Below are 15,179 nucleotides of genomic sequence, written 5' to 3' on the forward strand. Positions count from 1 at the left end.
TAACATATTCAAAATTAGCATGTTTGCTGGTTTCCTTGTTTATAGCCTGTCCTCTACTCTCTCATATATGCAACAGGAGTGGAGCCTTTTATATCTTGCTTACCACTGCATCGTCAGCCCCAAGAAAGAGTGCCTGGCATACAATAAATACATGTTTGAATGTATAAATTAATCATAGAACCTCTGGAAAAACTATCTGCCCACAAAATATATCATTTAAGTAGAGTCCAGAGGTGCCTGGGTGGCTCAGTCAGTTAAGCCTCTGCCTTTGGCTCAGGTCATGATCTCATAGCTTGTGGGTTCGAGCCCCACGTCGGGCTCTGTACTGAGCTCAGAGCCTGGAGCCTGCTTTGAATTCTGTGTCTCCCTCTCTCTCTGCCCCTCCCCCACTCTGTCTCTGGAAAATAAATAAGCATTTAAAATAATGTTTTTTAATAGAGTCCACAATTGAGAGACGAAGATCACAAAAGATTTGGATATGTGAACTAATAAATGTTTGGGTTGGGTTTGGTTTTGAAATAAGGAAAGTATTTTGCAGTTCATCTCTCTCCCTCCCTTCCTCCCCTCTCCCCAACTCCTCCCCTCCCCTTGATACACAGAGTCAAACTAGCAGCCCTACCTTATGGATACGTATCTCTAGTAACAGAGAAGCCTGACAAGATACCTGTCAAGTGGTACCAGTCTTTGGGACAGCACTGTTTTAGAATGGAGCCCAGTAAAGCCCTTTGCTGATGACTGTGTTGGGAATAATAAAATTAGGAACCTATACTTTTGGAAATAACTGTTTTTGGTTTCTTTGCATCCCCTTGTGCAGGGCTCTGTCCTCTTACTATCCTTTGGTAAAGTTACTGTGGAAAGTGACAAAGGAAAAGTAGAAAAAGGGAGCATTTGCCCACACTTAGGCTCATATTTTAAAGGGAAACAATATCCCCTGGAGGCCAGGCCTTATGGAAACAGTAGGAGTAGTATGTGACACAAGAATTACAACCAAAGAAAACTTCTAAACCAGTTGTCGGAGTTTGATAGACAATGGAAGCAATAAAAATGTATCCATTTTTTATTGGTTAGGAGGTTGATTAGCGAGGACGTCCAGGTTCAGTGTCAGGTACCCACAGCTACTGCCGGCCACCTCCTCTGCCTAAGAATAAGTTTACTTCCCAGAGTCGTCTCCCTGGGCCTTAAGATGCCTTGTGCCCTACATACCCACCCCAACCCCCCTCCTATAGATGAGAGATATAAAAAAGAAGCTGGAGGAAAGGACAGGATGCCAAAAGATGCAAATGACCCAAAGGTTTCTACCTCCTCTGAGTTTACAGCTTTGTTTCAGCCTGTCTCTTATTTCTGGTCAAACTCAATAACCTGCCTTCGGGTCTCAACACAATTTCAGCCTTAACCAGCATTGTATTTTCCATGCATTGGAAAGAGATTTGCCGATTTCTTACACAAGTAATTTAACAAGGCAATGCAGCATATTTACTAAGCTACTCTGGGCATTTCCAGTACACAGTCCCAATGAACAGCCCACCCCACTCCATTTACTACCCGCCCCGCCCCCGCGGAGTATCACACATGTGCCTTCTAACTTGGAGAGTCTCTGTGAGGAGCCCTCTTCTGTTCAAATATTGGTAAGTTTTTTCTTAATGATGTTCTCCTTAGAAGCTCTAGAATTCATTTTAAAATGAATTTTAGTAGTTGTATTTTATTTCTTTTTAGAAGGCACATTATTTTTCAGTGCTCTAGTATTTCTCTAATTCTTTATAACTCTCTAAAAATAGCTGCTGGTGAGCTCATAAGTTCATTAGTTAATCCCAGTGGGACTCAATAATGCATATTACAGACCTCTTGATTTTTATAAATTAGATTTTCTCAAGAATTCCCTTACCTGTTATTATCAACATAGCTATATTGACAGGGTCTTCATTACTTCCTAATTGCTCATATTTCTTTTTTCTTGTTAAAGATCAATTTTTAAAATCAAACCTTATCATTTTGAAAGTATCATAGACACATTATCTTGTTAATATTAATGTTTCATATCTTTCTAGGTTGTTTTTCTTTTTCCCTTTATCATAGGAGACAAAATGTATTCATTACCTTTTGCTTTAAAAACAACGTATTTTTTTGTAGTGGGGAGGGTGATTAGGGAGTCAATGAGAGGGTAGGAGGGTAGAGGCACATGCTAATTTCCCCCACCCTAAAACAAAGACATAAAAATTATATTTTGTACTCAAAAGTCACTCTGTCAACAGTTATATTCCCTATTCTAAACCAGACCAGAAAATGTAAATAATGTGTAGATAGGTGAAATTATTCCATGACCTTTTAGTCTAGGACCATGTAAAATAAGGTGACTAGCAATAGTGAATAGCATAGTGAGTAACTGACTAAGAAATTCTTCTGAATTATCTCTTTGGTGAGAATTTAGACTGTCCATCATTATACTAGTAAATCTCATCTCTGGCAGATTTGGTGTGTGTGTTATGTGTGTCTGCATGCGCATGCATCTGTGTGTGTGTGTGTGTGTGTGTGTGTGTGTGTGTGTGTGTGATATCACTTGAAGAGTGATTATTTGCTTTCCCAGACATTTCTTCACTTTATTAAAAGATTCGTTGAGGAGGTAAATAACCCACTTCTTCCTTTAAAGAAATTCTATTTACAGAAATTTTATTTACATATAAGTTTTTAAGACATCTACTGCATAAAATGAGATACAGCTTCAGACTAGTCTACATCTGCCAAAGTAAACATCAGGATTTTGGCTGCTAACTCACTAGCATATTTTGGCATGGTTTTTGCCCAAAAAATGTAAGCACCAAGATCAAGTGGAGAGGAGTGTGGACAAGGCAGACTTGTGAGAAACACTTGGATTGAAGTCATCACAGGAAGACGTAAAGGGAATAGACAAGACAGAGGATACAGCAGTGTTTTCTTCTCTCTTCCAGTATTCTTTGAGCATTCCACTCTCAGTGCTATTTTGTTTAATTTCTAAATGCTATTATATAAATGTAGCCTCCCTCTTTCTCAGTTCCATTACAAGATACTTTTTTAAAATATATAGTCTTTGGGGAAAACTAATGACACATTTTAGCAATTTGATTTTTTTCATATGATTTATAGTCTCGTACTTCATACTTAAAGTTTCTAATCTTTTTGACCATTTGTGCTATCTTTACCACTTTGAAATATGCTACAGTTTATTTTTTTAAAACAAGTGATAGGTAAAGGATAAATAATCAGTTTAGTATTTTATGGGAGGTCCCCTTCCTCCTGCCTTTTGGTTATTTGCCAGTGAATAAGATCATTGATAAACAGTAATTATGGAAGAAACATTAAGAGAAATAAAAGGCATTTTCTACTCTGTATAGGATAATAAAGATAGCTAGAGTAGGGCTCAGATTATAGGGAAAAATTAATCTCCAATATAATAAAAAAAGAATTAACTGTTCGTTTTTATTTAAGCTGACACTTGATCATCTAAATACCTCCTATTAAAACAAATATTATGCAGTGCTTTTACTGTCTTGAAATGAATTCTAAAGATAACACGATCCACCTACTAAGATTGCTAAATTATTATAATGCTCTAGTTAACATATAGAAGGAATAAAAGAAAAGTAAGTCATAATAAAAATAATATGCATATCAATATTTAAAGTGCTCTAGAAAATCTATATAAGAAGGCATAATATAGTAGTCAGGTACTTAGTCCTGTACATAAAATCACCACGGATGCAACAGCTTCAAATACACGCTGATGCAGGTGTGCTTATTGGCGACTCAACTCTCATGGGCAGTGATGCCATCACGGATGAGATATTTCTCATATGGTAAACCACTCTTGGTAATTACATAAATCACTCTTGGTTATTAATATTCTGAACAACATAAAGTACAAAATCCCTTCAATTTACATGGTGGTTGGATTCCTGGAAAATTCTGTATATGTTAAAATGATGCCAAAAGTACTTTGAAATTATTTGTTAAACACAGTTAAATTCTGAGCCCATATAATTATAAACAGGGTTTTTAACTCCATAAATAGCTGGTGGAACATTTGAAAACCATGTGGGATACAAAACAATTCTTCATCATGCTCTACTGCCCTGCAAATTGTAGGATTTCCACCATCTCTGGCCTTCTTCCGCTAAATGCCAATAGTTCTTTCCAATCATCTTGACCATCAAAAATATCCCTATAGAGTTCCAAAATGCCCCATGTCCATTAAGAATAACTTGTTGAGACTGAACAAAGACCCATTTTTCTAATGAAGCACTGAGAACCAGTATGTTTTATTTTAACACTGAATTGATTCTATGGATTAGGAGACTGAATTTGCCCCAAAGGTGAATTATCCAGAAAGAACAAGCCTGCCAACCCAAAAAGGGAATGACAAAAATCATTCCCCAAGAACATGGCAGGTATTTAAGATGGGAAGTCCTTTATTCTCTACATTGTCAGAACCCCTCTAGATTAGGAAAATGGGGATTTGAAAGATGGAAAGAAGTTCCTAGTCCCTAAAAAGATGAGGTTTTGATTAAGGCAAAGTTGTGGTAGAGATAAGACCATGGTTATACATAACGTGCTTAGTGCAAAATGGAATAATTTCCCATATAACCAAACATGACTGCAGCTTAATAAGTGGATGCTTTTTTGATTGGCCTAAAATTTCCACTTTTATATCCTTTTATGAATAGATAATGTAATGGCCCAGTGTTTTTGTCCTGATGGAGTTTGCCTAAAGTATTGTATATTTTAGGTACTAGGAAGCTGCTCTCAGAAGTTTCCATTTTCTACGCATTGCTATGCGTAAATATTCATATTAATTTGTAAATATTTTCATTGAACTTTGGCTCAGATCTTTCAAAAATGGTCTTCAAACATGTTATTGAAGTGTGTATATGCAGCCCCAGATTGATACGCAATTACCTAACTTTCAAATGCTATTTTAATAAAATTATTTTTAAAAACCTCCTGTGAAATTTTTTGAAAAGAAAGTCACTTTTGTATAAAATATCCATGTTACTACTCCTTATTTTAGGGAGAATTCTCCCTCCCCCACTCCATTCTCTGTAATTCAATTTCTACCCCACTTTGCTTATTACCTCTACTCCTAGCAATTTCTCTTCCTCTGACAGAGCACATAGTCTCATTATTTATACTCTTAAATTGCAGGGGTAAATGTTGAGAGCCAGTGCAGGTACTCAGTTAACTCAGGGACTTTTGGTCTTTTCATCCCAGGACTAATCAAGCAAACAGTCATCATAAGCTAAAACTAAAGAGCCTATGTAGTCATTTTATCACCAGGGAAATTTGTTCATCCCTCAGAAAGATTGTCACCAGGAAAGAAAAAATAAAGGAGTTAAAATTGCTTCAGACCATTGACTCCTTATGTCCCTCTAGATTCATAGATTGAATTGGTTTTCATGGGGTGGGAGGAATTATGAGAAGAATTCCCTGAGAAAGCTTACAAATTGATCATAGCCTTGGTAACACTACTAAGTGTAAGTGTGATCACTATGGAGGAAATGCCAAATGAGGCTGGAAGCATGGGAAATAAGAAGGAAAAGAAGACAATTAACACCTCTTTTTTTTCTTTCTTTCTTTCTTTCTTTTCTTATTGTGTTTCAAAATGGGTGTTGCCATGTAGTGTGCATCTCCAAAAGGAAGAAATACAATTGGTTTTAAAGTGTTTTATCATTATAAATGCAATTAGTTATTATTGAGGTGAAACTGGATTTGCAAACACTGTAGAAATAGGAACAGAAATTGCATAAACCTGTCCAGAAACTAGGCCCCCTTCTCCATAAACCCACAACATACTACTTCAAGTAGGTATGTCTGAGCATATCTAGAACTGCTTATTACTTGGGTTTAGAGGATATAAATGCATCCAAATTCAAAAGAATTCTTTAAGACTGTCATAGGAATAAATCAGTGAAAATTATAATAATAAATGTCTGGATGTTATGTACATTTTAAAGAACTTGAAAGTTTATATACCAATTGATGCAGGCAGATACATACATACACACACATATGTATTTCCCCCTCCCCCCCAGAATTCTATTAAGACTTCTCAAATTCAAGTCAGCCACTTTAGGAATCACAAAAAAAACTATTAAATAACACTGAATTTTGCCCAAAAAAGACTAATGACCTCATTTTTTCATCTGAATACAGTAATGTTGGAGAATATTTTTCAAGGACATGACTTCAGTAGTGGATCTTAGTTCCCGGTGCAGGTTCATAAGGCCAAACTGCAGAGAAGAGGATAGAAGCACCTCTAAAGACACGGGTTCTCCAGTAGGGCCAGCTCCCGCGTCCAAGTCTCATGCACAGACTGTAGCCTTCTGCTCTCTCTGGTCGACTGCAGCCATAGCATCCTTATTGTTGTAACTCCCAGATTGTGATACTGTCACAAAACTGTTGCTAGGCAACAAATGTGGTTACCAGGTCTCAGCGAATAGCTGAAGGGGAAAGCAAAGTGTTGCACCATTGTAGAGTAACCATAGCAATGACCTACTATTACAGACTAAAGAATTATCATTAACAATGTTAAAGTATCAGACAGAGGCCCTGAATCCCAAGACTTCCAGGCAGTGTCTCTCTGCATAATTGAGTGATCTAGGAAGAGATTTCAACTGTTTCAAAGCTATTCACTCATTTCTATGGTAGGAGTCTTCGTTGTTATTATTTTTATTTTTGTAATTTAAAAAAATGGTTGTTATGAAGAGACTGGTAAAATGCTATGTTATCACAAGGAGTCGAAACAGATTAATATCCTTATCCGTTCTTACGTCTACATCACCGTTAGTTTTTGCCTGTGTTAAACTGAAGGTAGGTTGGATTTGAAAAACACCGCATTAGTATCAAATTGAAGCCATAGAAAGAAGCCCTGGTAAAATAACCCTGTAAAGTGACAAACTAAAGTTGTATTTTCGAGGTCGAATTCCTCCTGACAAAATAGGAGGCCTAGATGCTCTTTTTGTAGTCACTGCTTTGAAACACTTTTTCAGCTTTTCTAAAACTGTCCCCTAAAATCTGTAAAAATGCATCCTCCTAGAGCATTTCTAGGTATAGTCTCCTTTTAATCTGAACCTTCGTGAAGCATCCCATGTAATACGGCCGCAGTGACCTCGCTGAGACAAATTATGTCTAACAGCACAGCTTCCAAGAGAGGCAAGAAAAATCCGATTTATTTTATTCTCTTGGGAAGCAGACAAACGTGGGCACTCCGGGGTGGGTGAAGAAGCCGGATCCCGCGCGCAGGAGAAACCAATCCCCGCGGCGCGCGCGGAGTCTGGGGAAGTGGGTGGTTTCGAGGCGGGAGAGGGAGTGGCCCTTCCCTCCGCGCGCCTCGATTGGCCCGGAGGGGCTGAGGCCCCGGGGCCGCCCGGCCGCGCCTCGGGCAACCCGCGGGGGGTGTCCCCGCCGAGTCCTCGCGTCGGGGGCGGGACGGGGGCTCCGGCCGAGACCGCGGAGGTCTCCGAGGGCCGCCCCGGGCGCCGGCTGCAGAGGAGCGGACGGAGCGGACGTGGACAGTCCCGAGCGCTCGGGGCACCGTGAACCCTCGCGTTCAGGTGTGGCCCGGAGGGGCCGCGACCGGGCCTGGAGACGCGCTCCGGCCGGGGAGCGGGCGCCGGAGCTCGGGCCGTACGCGGGGGACGCGGGCTCCGAGGGCGGGGCTCGGGCTCCGGGCACGGGCACGGCAGACGGGCGGCCTGTGCCTGGGCGCGAGCGAGGCCGCCTCGTAACCGAATCTGTGTTTTTTGCAGGCACCGACCGTCACGAGCTAACTTCCTGGAAGAGCTTCCCGTCTATTTTCAAATTCTTTACCGAAGCCTCTGAGGCAAAGAGCAGTTCCCTCAAGCCGGCTCTGACGCGGCGCTCCCACAGAATAAAGCACGAAGAGCTGTAAGAGGAGAGCGAGCGAGACGGGGGAGGGGAAGCCAAGGCGCCACACTCGAGCATGCATCCACACATCTCCTAACTGCTTGTTGTCGGCGAGCAGACTCCCAGCCCCTCATTAGATTGTTTTCTTCCTAGAGCACAGGGTCGTGATATATACATCTAAATAGCGTTTTGCATTATTTCTAGATGAGTGCAACTGTCAAAGCAATATGGGTTCACTGGTCGTGCTTCCTGCGGGCTGAGCTCTGGCTTCGCGCTGCCCGTCAGCGCGCAGATTAAGGCTGACAGCGCCCTGCCCGGCGCGGCCGGCGCGCCTCTAATTGCCCTGACGGAGCCCGAGCCCGCACTGCGGGGCGAGCGGCGTCTGCGCGGTCCTACCGCCCGCTGCAGCGCAGCCGCCGCTCGCCCCGGCCCCCGGCCCCCCTCAATCATGTCCTTTTTTTTTTTTTTTTTTTTTCTTTCCCCCACCGAGCAGAAGAAAACTTTTATTCTAGATTTCAAACTTCCATTTTAAGTGGGTTTCTCCCTAAGGGCCTCTTGAGCCTCTTTTTTTTTTTTTTTTTTAAAGAAGTCCCCTCCATCCCCTCAGAAAAATTTGAATTTAAATTCAGATTTAAATTCAGAACGTGAATACAGTGATGTACTGTGTGGTCTTGGGAGTGCAAATTGTTCTCTAACCATCTATTTTCATTTCGAGACCAGAAGAAAAACTTTACATAAAAATCTCTGAAGTACCGAGTACACATTACCGCTGACAAATCCTTGCAGTTGAATAGGAGATTTTTTACACAAGTATCTAATTTCAGGAGACATTGTTTCAACCAAAACATAATGATGAGCAAATCTTTTAAGCGTGAAAGGTCCCATTTTCAGTGGAATTTCCAACTTTATCATTAGAATTGACTTTACTTTTTAAATGTGTAATGTGTATTGAGTGGCGTTGTAATTTAGATCGCACACTTGTTTTGCTTTTTAAACCTTAATGTGGAGAAAGTTTGTTGTTGTTGGTAATCCCAACTAGAATGGTCTATTCTGATTCGTGGAGTTCGACCCTGTTAGGGATAGTATTTTATTGTCATCAGGCGAGTGAATCTTGTCTCTTTCGCCTTTTCTTTCTGAAAGGCTGAGTGGGGTTGAGATGCTTTTTTTTAGTTTTCTGCTCCAAGAGAAGGGGAAAGACCTAGTGTGAAAGATTTTCTCCTCTCAATCCAACTAATTTTTAGTATTCCACTTCCTCTGTAGGGTTTTGCTCTACAGTTTCCACAGTTACTGTAATCCAGCTAATATCTGGCCAACACTGTGAAATATAAGAGGCAAAATAAGTTAAGATTTTGCTGACTTTTACATTCAGTTATTAAATCTTAACATCAATTTTTAATTACTTGTATTTAATTACTTAGTGAAGATTCTGTTTCTAGCAGGTGAAGATCTGAATTTAATATTTTTTCATCCTTTTTTAAAGTGTATGCAACAATATGCCTGCCTTATTCCAGGACATGATAAAATGTACCCAAAACGACTTAGAACTGTCTGACTTTACAGGAAAATAACTTAAAATAACCACCTCATGGATAAAATGTTTTTATATTATGAACCGATTTCTGCAGGTTTTAAAACTGAAAATATCTGTGTTTGGTAGACATTAATTCGTTCTTATAGTTTTAATGATGGCAAATCAAATGATCGTCTTTCAGTGGTCATATATGCATATCTTTTGATATTATTTTAGCAGAAACAATGTAGGAAGAAACATCAAAACGTCATTTTATCCAGCTCCTGGATAACTTAAAATGCATAACCCCAACAGTGTCCAGCGTGTTGATCTGCAGTCTTTTCTGTTTTAGAAGTAATGGTGAACTGTGTACAATAATGGTACCTTCCTTTGAGAGGGTTTGAGAAGTGACGTGGATTGAATATATTATTCAAAGTGTTATAAATTGTGTGGTGTTTTCACTATATGAAAGTATTCACGGGAGAACTAGTTTCATTGCTTTTTTAAAAATCAGCACTTGTACAGTGCTAAATTTATGAAGCTTATGCACCTGAATTAGAGCAGACAAAATATGCTCAGCTTATAAACTGAATCACTCCTGTTCCTTCTCAGTTTTCTCACTTCTCTTTTTGAAAACCTTTACTTGCGACCAGAGTGAATCACTGTTTAATTGCCTTTAATACTTTAAAACTACTGGGTTGTTAGCCTCGCTTAACTATCTATGGAGATCTATTTGCAAACTTAAGTTGTGCAAATGTAATTTCTACTTAGGGATCTGAGCTGTAGCAACCCGGAGAGAGCTAGGCACACCAGCCGAGACCGCCGACTGATAAGTGATAAGATTCCTTGTAATGGAGGATTTTTTAACCTGTTGATTATGTGTCTGCGGGTGTAAATGTAGTAATATCAAGCCACCTCAATTTTCCTAGAGTAGTAACAATCAGTTGGTAGTGGCCCGCCTGCTTGGAGGCGACAAGTGTTAACAGTATTTCTGCTCTGATCTTCCCATTTTGGTTTCTTTAGACAGGTTTTTAGCAGAGTAGAGGTTTAAAGTTAGGATGTAGGCTTTTGTAAAAATTATATACTCAGTTCTTAGAGCAAATAAAATAGGAAGCAAGGAGTTGTTGATAAATCGGAGATTCAGAATAGTCCTATTAAAACTGCAAAGCCAGATACTGGCTTGAGAACTTTATAAAGGTATCTGACCACTTAGCCGGTAAAAGTTTTCATGGATATTTGATGGGCGGGGGGATCTATTTGTAATAATTGTTCTTTTCTCAAGTTTCTGCCGTGAGCTTTGACCTGGATTGCATTATTGTTTATTAAAAGAGGGGGGGAAGAAAGTAAAGCACAGGAGTTCCATATATATTATATATTTCTGTTTACCATTTTAAAATAAAAACAATTTTCCCAACAAGCCTCAGCGTATTATTCTTGCTCAGAAGTTCATCTGTTCATGTATAGAGATTAATAAAAGCAGAAACTTAAAAAGAATGGTGGGACAGCATTCATCAATATTTTAAACTTTGTAGCTGCTTTTATTACTATTACCGTTGCTGTAAGGTAATATCCTAACTTAACTTGATCACTCACTATTAGGCTTCGACCCTTCACAAAGCTAACAGTTTTTAAGATGTTCGTTTTTAATATCTAAAATATCTCCTGAGCTACAAGGAATTCTGAACCCATTGTTATGCTATCATTTAATTAAATATACTTTAATATACTGTAAACAAAAGTGTTTTCCAAAAGTAGTCTAGTGACATTAAATTGCTCCCAAGTCCTTGTTAAGGTCCTTAATGTATTATGTCTAATCTGGAAATATCCTGTTTACACATATTTTACAGCCTTCCCTTCTTTAAAACCCGTAACTCCTTTGAGAGAGTGTGGGTGACAAAATATGTTAACTATATTAACAGGGCTAATAAGTTAACATTTTTTACATATTTCTCTGGATTACCTGGAGTCCCAATCCAAACACATGTGTCTCCTGTTACAATCACAGTTTTATAACTATAAACTGACAGGTTTCTATGATCCTGATTCACTTAAGAAAGATTACTATTACAGAAAGTCTAAAAATTTCTCAAAAACTTTCCCCATGCCATTACAGGGAAAAATGTCTTTAAATAAATGTGAGACATTCTCATCTTTGAAATATGGGTGGCAAAAAAAAAAGGATAATAATGGTGGTCATTTTATGATTACTTATTAGGGGCTGTAATAATATAAAATAAAAGACTCCAGGAGGTACTCCCTTTCAAAAATTGAATACTTTCCTTCCTTCCTTCCTTGTATAGAGTGACTGAGTGGGAGTCTCTTGAATTGTTCGTCTTCCTTTTATCTAATATTCTATTAATCTCCAAAAAGATCAGTTTGAGTCTGGGAAAGGGTTTTTAATCAACACTTCACAGAGCTTAAAGCTACCCTACCTAAAGCGTCAGCTTTGTTAGGCGGTTTTAGATTTAAAGCATTGCAACTGTCATGCACTGTACTAAAAGTAAAGAATGTACACCAAGTGGAAGATGTTGAAAAGAGGGAAATAGCACAAAGTCGATTAACGGAGATTCGAGAATAGAAGTAGCCATCAAAGCATTCCAACGTTTATCTCGAAATCTATGTAGAGTTAAAAAAAAAAAAAGCAACAATGATAGTTTTAAACCTCACACTTAGGAGGGATGAATGTTGATTTAATTGATTCATTTGGATCAATGTTTTTAAAGTTTCACACCACTGATCTTTCATGTAGTGATGTCTTTAGCAGTCAGTGGTCTGACATGAGCCTTCTCAGATTTCATCAGTGGGACTCTCCATGACATCTAAAATTATGCAACAGCCTGTGCAGTGGTAACTTTGGAATTAGGAGACCTTGATGCCAGAGAGCATGGTCATATTGAAGAACTCTTGTTAATTCTTAGCACAAAGCTTTTAGAGAGTGGTAATTGTAAATGAACCATAAAGGTTAAAGTGACCAAATATTATATAGTGGGCTTTAATTGCTAGATGGGAGAAAATTGTCCTGAAAGTTTGACCATTAAGTGGATATCATGCAGTGACCAGTATATTCCCCTTTAATGTAAAAACTAGAAATTGGAAATTTGACTTAATCCATGAGGCCTTCCAGGCAACTTTTCCCAGCCCTTTGCCTTGAGATTTGTGAAAAACGTTTCACTATATTCTTTGTACCATTGGGTTGAGTTTTATTTGAAACAGACATGAAACATGTTTCTAGAAAAATGTAGAGAGGCCCTGCATCTTTCTTTCTAGATCATTCAGCTTTTCTTCCTTGGCTATTACATAGGGTGATATGGGAGACTGTCATAGGTAAAATAATGTTGAACTGTACTTTGTAACCAGCCTGCAGTACCAATACAAAGAATCTGAAATGAAAAGACAACCAACACCCCAAGAATGATATGTCTCTTTTTAAAGTTTACAATTTGAATAATGAACTTGGATAGAAACTTGGCAGGAAAACAAACCATGGCACCATCACATCACCAACCATTTTCACTTTTCTGTCCAATTTCAGAGTGCATGTGTTTGTGAGTATTTCACTAGATCAGTGACAGCTCTTTATTTGCATAATTATATGCTCTGGTCTGAAGAGAAAACTAACCCCCAAATTTCATGGGTCACCAAACTGCAACAATCAATGTTTTATCACGTATGCTAAGCAAAATCTAAGAAGCTATATGAAGTTTCTTGGGGAGTTTTTACTCCTCAGAAAATTAAAGAGTTTTCCTCTTCTGAATAGATTCAAAATCTTTCCAAGTTCTTTGTAACTGAATTCTGTTTGAAGGCAAAACTAGAGATTAACATGTAGATCTGGATCTTCGACTCACTAGCATTACTTCAAAGTGGCTTAAGAAGAGCAGCATTTTTGGAACACTGAACTTTTAAATTCTAAGTACTGTCCATGCTATGAGGAAAAAAATTATTGGTCAAATTATGATTGGTCAAAATGAAGTCTGAATTAACTACAATTGACTATAAAGTTGATTTCCTTCTTTGAGATAACTCAGGGTGTTTTTTTTTTAATAAAAGACCTAATAGAAAAATATGTATGAATGCATATGTGTGTGTGTGTGTGTGTGCGTGTGTGCACATACACACATGCACACATCCATACCCATCCATGGGGTATATACACCCTTCCCACCAGTAATAAACAATGCATACAGCATGTGTTTGTCTTTGCAGCATCCCTGACATGGTAGGTACTCAATATATGTTGGTCGCCAGGATTGTTTGTAAACTTATTTTCTTCTAAATAAATTTTCATGTACAAATGCTTCATGGCATTGTAATAAATATTTTTTAAATGCCTCAAGTTCATTTGCATCTGTAAATTCTGTATGTGATGTGTATTTTTGTGTAAGGTTGGCTTTATTTCATTAAAGAAAAATTGATTTAAACTGTTGGTGTCTATTTTATAGGCAATCTGCCAGACCTGAAATACAATAGACATAGAGACACATGCAGACAGTGACTTTGTTATGGAGTTATTAAAATCCTAGAAAATATGTCTTTACCTAGGCATTTTAGAAATACACTAGATACTGTATTTAATTCCACTGCAAAAGGACTTAGATACGAATTTCACTTAAAAGCATATAAGGCACTACCTTTTATAAGAAGTAATCTGTTTGTAATAATGTATTAACAGTTTCATTATTAGGCAATTCACTGCTGTCAAGAAAAACGTTAGGGGAAAAATGATACATTGAGGGAAGAAATTTCAGAATTGCATTGTTTTGAAGTATTTTATTCTTTATCTTGAACAAGGATGAGATCTTTAGGTCACGCATCAGAAATTTCCTAAAATGTTCCTGTTATTTCAAGTGAAAAACTAACTTCTCCCAAGTTTTTAATCAAAGTTGAATTACAAATGAAAGACATTTTGTTTCTCCTTTAGCCTGAAAATGTAAACATCTGCTTATCAGGAACACTATCCACAATCACCACATCTCATCTTCTCCCTGCCTTACTGAAATGTTCGCCTACTTCTGCTCCCTCTGCACCACCCCCATCATCTACCTCCCCAGAAACTGCTGTTGGGAATGAAGATCTTGGAGTCCTCTAGGTGAACATTCCTCAAAACTGAATCTGTAAAAACAAATAAATAAAATTTAGCATTTTTATCAAACAAAATGAGCTGGTAGGCAAATGAGTTAACACTGCTGTCTAAGCAGTAAAGTCTGAAAAATAAAGCATAGAACCCTCTAGATTACTGTTTAAAGATAGTTGAGGACCTGCGTGTCTCTGAATTAGATTAACTTGCATTTTATTTTTTAAGGTATAAACTCTTCAAAGGAACATAAAAGATGATACTATATACCTAGTTACCTTTTTCCCCCTCTGTTTGACTTTTGTAGGAACCTTGCTGTGTATGAGTTTCAGATAGGGCTCTCCGTTTTCTACTCTGCCTGGGACACAGAAAAGTCTCTTATTTCCCACTGAATTCCACAGATGAAGGAATGGACTGCTTAGCTGAAAGGCCTAGGTTTTTTTTTTCTTTTTATCATTTTCATTTATTTTTGCTCAACTACCTCCTAATCCCATTGTGTCTGAAAGAAGTATTTCTGACCTAGTTCATCTTCATGTACCTCCAAATAATTTTCCAAAGGCTTACTTTCTTCTTTGTTTTTTTAAACCATAATTAAATAAATGGCTTTTTTCCAATAAATGTTCACACCTTCCAAAGGTACTTAGATAATCAGGATATATCAACTGAAGAAATACTGATGGTTTGTTGTGATGGTTTGGTTTTGTT

General features: G+C 38.2%; 1 protein-coding gene across 4 annotated transcripts in view; it reads left to right on the forward strand.

Annotated features, from left to right (window-relative positions):
- Positions 1 to 10,817, forward strand: part of FAM172A (family with sequence similarity 172 member A) — a 429,946-nt gene extending 419,129 nt beyond the window's left edge. For all 4 annotated transcript variants that reach the window (XM_039239378.1, XM_039239368.1, XM_039239377.1 and 1 more), the window contains one exon: positions 7,776 to 10,817. In XM_039239378.1, the coding sequence (XP_039095309.1) occupies positions 7,776 to 7,918 (143 nt within the window). In that variant the 3' untranslated portion in view covers positions 7,919 to 10,817. The remainder of the gene's footprint in view (positions 1 to 7,775) is intronic.
- Positions 10,818 to 15,179: the final 4,362 nt, after the last annotated feature.

This window comes from Hyaena hyaena, unplaced genomic scaffold (assembly GCF_003009895.1).
Source record: "Hyaena hyaena isolate Hyena2069 unplaced genomic scaffold, ASM300989v1 scaffold_156, whole genome shotgun sequence".
Taxonomy (NCBI): Eukaryota; Metazoa; Chordata; class Mammalia; order Carnivora; family Hyaenidae; genus Hyaena; species Hyaena hyaena.